Source organism: Gekko japonicus, unplaced genomic scaffold, assembly GCF_001447785.1.
Source record: "Gekko japonicus isolate JY-2015 unplaced genomic scaffold, Gekko_japonicus_V1.1 scaffold247, whole genome shotgun sequence".
In the NCBI taxonomy this organism is placed as follows: Eukaryota; Metazoa; Chordata; class Lepidosauria; order Squamata; family Gekkonidae; genus Gekko; species Gekko japonicus.
In genome coordinates this window covers 219,599-224,399 of record NW_015166427.1, presented here as the reverse complement: position 1 = coordinate 224,399, position 4,801 = coordinate 219,599, and the positions used below count along the sequence as shown (strand labels likewise).

General features: G+C 45.0%; 1 protein-coding gene across 1 annotated transcript in view; it reads right to left on the bottom strand.

Annotated features, from left to right (window-relative positions):
• Window positions 1–4,801, bottom strand: part of ATP11A (ATPase, class VI, type 11A) — a gene marked incomplete at its 5' end in the record, with an annotated part of 92,248 nt that overhangs the window by 81,392 nt on the left and 6,055 nt on the right. The window contains one exon of the mRNA XM_015411767.1: window positions 3,692–3,814. Within this exon, the coding sequence (XP_015267253.1) occupies window positions 3,692–3,814 (123 nt within the window). The remainder of the gene's footprint in view (window positions 1–3,691; window positions 3,815–4,801) is intronic.

Below are 4,801 nucleotides of genomic sequence, written 5' to 3'. Positions count from 1 at the left end.
AAGTCCTGAATCTATAAAATGTATTGAACTGCTCACCCAGTCACATATAAGCCTGTAAGCTAGATTTGAGTCCAGTAGCACCTTAGCAACCAAGAAGATTTTTGGGGTACAAGTTTCTGAGAGTCAAAGCTCCTTTAGCTTTGTGGACTTTGCTGAGCAGGGCTTTCCCACTTTCTCTTCTGCTGCGCGGCGGGGGATCCGCACGTCTTCACAGGATCCATGCCGCGGGGGACAGCGATACGCGTTGCACCGCCGTCGCCAGGATGTGACGCTATGCGTCGCTCTGGCAACGGGACTCCAAACAGCCTAGCGACGGCGGTGCAACGCGTATCGCTGTCCCCCACGGCAGGGATCCTGTGAAGACATGTGGATCCCCCGCAGTGGCTCGGCAGCCCTAGCTGCAACCCACTGAGCTCCTTGATATCTTGTTTGTAAGGGTCTGCATAGGAATAGTGTAGGAGTTTCCACAAATGGATCCTGTTGCAGGAATGTATTCTCGAATACATGCTGGTGGGTTCTTTAGAAGTGTACAGTAGAAGGAGGAATGTACACCTTTACTGAAGTAAGGTAGAAGACATAATTAAAAAGGGAATAAACATTTAAAATGGAATGACTACTCTTCACAATACTGATCTCACATTCTTCATCTCATCTGATAATTTTAGTGGGGGAATCAGGAGAAGGAAATAAATCCAATTTCCAGTAGCTTTGTTGGAAACCCAGTGCAAGATACTCATTGTCGTTCATGTATGGGAAGTCTCCATGAAAAGCCATGGGTCTCCAATTGGGCTTATTTAGCTTTGTTACTTCCCATACATTAGAAAGATATACAGAAACATCTTTAACCCAGCAAACACTTTCAGTATCATATGTATGCTTAAATCATCCACCCAAACCCTGCACAAGCAACCCTTATTAGCCTGTGCTCTTCCTTCTGTTCCTCTGTTGTCTTGTCCACTGCTGAAATTTAGACTGTAAGCTCCATGGCTCTATCCCTTGTCCAGTCTTCTCACATTAATCTGGAAAGCACCATATACATGGATGGTGATGCACCCTGGGGCAAAATGCAGAGCTGCAGTGGCAGAATCATTCTTCTAGCAACAAAATGCACCTCTTCATGACTGCTATTTTAAATTAGTCAAAATGACATCCAAATGATCTTTTCAGCCTGAGAAACATGCTGCTTTGGTGGCAGGAGAAGAGGAGCGGCTGGTGCAATTTGCCATTCATCTGTTCACTTGTTAGCAATCACCAAAAGTAAGCAGGCCCAATGGCAAATTATTCTTCTGGTCCCATAATATAGTAGTCTTTTAACATCCAGACAGTTTACAAGTCCCTACGGAGCCACCTTTTTTTTTTTTTTTGCTCATTTTGGGAGGGCACACTGCTAGTGTGCACAGCAGCCAGGATAGTGAGGCCACTCAGTGATGGAAAGCATTTCTCCATGGCTCTGATCCTTTAGGTAAAGGTAAAGGTTCCCTTGCTTGAAAGCCAGTCGAGTTCGACTCTAGGGTTGCAGTGCTCATCTCCGTTTCAAAGCCGAAGAGCTAGCGCTGTCCGAAGGCGTTTCCATGGTCATGTGGCCGGTATGACTAAACACCAAGGCACACGGAACGCTGTTACCTTCCCACCGAAGTGGTACCTATTTATCTACTTGCAATTTCTTGCTTTCGAACTGCTAGGTTGGCAGGAGCTGGAACTAGAAACGGGAGCTCACTCCGTCATGCGGCAACTCGGGTCTCGAACTGCTGAACTACTGACCTTCCACAGCCTGCAGTTCAGCGTCTTAACCACTTGAGCCACCGCAGCTCCTGATCCTTTACTTGTTCCTTATTAGTGTACACCTCCTGGTGCTTGGCTTCCATTTCTTGTACACTACTCTCTTGATGTGTCGCTCCCCCAGGCCTTGACACCAGTGAAATTGTTACCCTGGTTCCTCTGGTCACAGGCAGTGACTAGGGAGGCTCTCCATAGGCTGCCACCACTCTGGTACAGGCCTCCTTGGGAGGGCCCAGAGCACCCACCTTTATGTCCACTCTTTCCCAGTAGGGTGTACTTTATATGTGACCAAATGAGGTGTGAAGACCCAGGGTGATGCTGCACAATAGGTAGAATAAACAATTTTATTTAAGAGGTCTAGTAACAACTGGTTTTCAAATAGTTTGTAGAATAATGAGAACAGTAAAGGTAGGTAAGCAAACAAATAAAAGAACACTAACGCGTCCATCTAGACTGTCCCTAGATTATTGGCTTCAAGATGACTCACCCCTTCCTGGATAAGGGATCCCTCCCTGTCTGCAGCAGCTTTTCCTCAGCTCTGCTCCCTAGGAGTGAACACCCTCCCCTTCTGGGCAAGGCCAGTTTGGTATAGTGGTTAAGTGCACGGACTCTACTCTGGGAGAACCGGGTTTGATTCCCCACTCCTCCACTTGCACCTGGCTGGATGGCCTTGGGCAAGGCATAGTTCTGGCACAGCTGTTCTTGAAAAAGAGCAGTTTCTGTCAGAGCTCTCTCAGCCCCATCTACTTCACAGGGTGTCTGTTGTGGGGAGGGGAAGGGAAAGGAGTTTGAAAGCCGCTCTGAGACTCCTTTGGGTAGTGAAGGGCGGGGTATAAATCCAATCTCTTTTTCTCTTCTACTATTCCTTCTTCCCAGGCACCACCCCCTACTTATCTACTGGTGCAGGTTTTCCTTCCAAATCCCCTGCTAACCAATCACAGGGTCCAAAGCGGGCCTGGGAAATGTAGGCCCTATAGCCACTCTAGTACAGGCTTCCCCAAGGCCACTAGGTTTCACTACGCAGGCATAGGCTCATGACACCCCTGTTATGTAGCTGCATTATCACATGACTGATATCACATGATAGCAACTCAGTGGGTCCCATGCTGTCTCCTGGGGTTTAAAGGAATGTTTCTAGCTCTGTAAGTGCCGGAGATCACTGCCAGAGAAGTTATGACACCGAATCCTTAAAACTCCAGTTTAATTTGGTCACCAGATATTTAATGTTTCAGAGGGTAGCCGTGCTGGTCTGCCGTAATAATTATCATCATTGTTATTGTTGTTGTATGGCATTGTATGTAGTATAGCCAGGCTATCCGAAGATTGTCTGGCAGTGAGAAGTTCTAGCGTTATGCACCACTAGGTGGCAAGCAAGACTTGTTTTTAAGGCAAGAGACATTTCAAAGGGGGTTTTGCCATTGCCTCCCTCTGCATCACACCCCTGGTATTCCTTGGAGGTCCCCCATCCACATACTAGCCAGGGCTGACCCTGCTTAGTTCCTGAGATCAGGCTAGCCTGGGCTATCCACATCAGGGCTGGTCTGTGGTACAATTCGAGCCCAATAACACGTCGAGACTAACAAGAGTCGAAGCTCCCCTTGTCAAATACAAGATATTTAATGTGACCAAATTTAATGGAAACTCATTGTTATAGCAAATCACCATAACAGATAAGCACTTGTACTGCCATGGCCACACCCTTTTCTTTTTGTACAAGCCAGTGACAGTTCAACTATTTGTGAAGTTTAGTGTTAGAAATCAAAGTACTTTTTTTTTATTTTAATACATGTATGAACAGCTGTTGGGTTAAAAAAAAGTAGCTTAGGCAGCAACAAATATACTGTTAGTGAAAACAAACATCTGGCAGAACAAAACAGATGTAATAGGCAAACTAGGGGAAAAAATACACTACCTTTGAGGATACTATTCTGTTATCTGGATACCTTTGTGGAATGTATGCTTCAGTGCCTGGAGGGGGTTCACGATGCCCAATATATATAGTCCGATTATCCACCCAGTTCTCTTCTCCAGCACACTGTGAAGGAAAGAATGTGTCATTTCAGTTCATCCGGTAGCTCTGAAGGTATATGAGTCATACACTGAACAGGCTAGTTCTTTCTCTCATCATCAATACAGTCTTCATTCTCATATAGCTGTCAAAACTCCATCTCTCAAGTATCTACTTATCTGTTCTTGAGGAATACATAGGTGACACACAGGAGTTAGCTGTCGCAATCCTACACCTAACTGACTTCACTAAGCCCCTAAAGCAATAAAGACAAACCCACACAATTCAAACCACTTATCCTTTAAAACATGTTTCAATATACTTTGACCTCACATTACTTTAATTTTAAAATGCATAACCCATTTATCTAAATAATGATGGCAAATGCATTTTCTTGAGCATGTAGGCTGCAGTCCACATTGATAGAAAGAAAACACACACAATTGTTAAAGGGAAGAGATGGGACAGTGTTAATTAGGATTTAGACAGACTCTTCCATAGTGGTTTTAAATGTGAATAAAATGTGGCATATATACTGTCAATGAAACTTTGGAATTTAACTCTGCAAGAAAATATAAGAAATGTGTCTCTCCTGTTCTTTGGATGCAAAGGCAACATCTGAAGTACAGCTAATTCAACTTCCTCGCTGGTTTCTGTCTCAGAGCTGGGCCCCTTCTGCTCTTGTGTTTTTAATTTTCACCATCTATATATTTAGTTCTGAACTGCTAGGCAACTCCAGACAACATTGTCAAGGCTTCTATACCTAGATTAGTGTCAAGACACTGAGGTGGGAAGAGAGTCTGAAAAAGGTGAAAGAGCATATGAAGGTAAGGAAGGAAGGAAGCAGAGAAAGGGGGTGATGGAAGGCAAACCAGGGTGGAGTAGGAAAGGAGAGGTGGGTGGAGAGAAAAGGAAAGGGGAAAGGCTGTAATGGCTACCAAGTGAAGGGAAAGCTGAATACAAGAGTTGGGAAAACAGAACGTTAGGTGGGGGAGAGAAAGGGAGGAGGCAGTA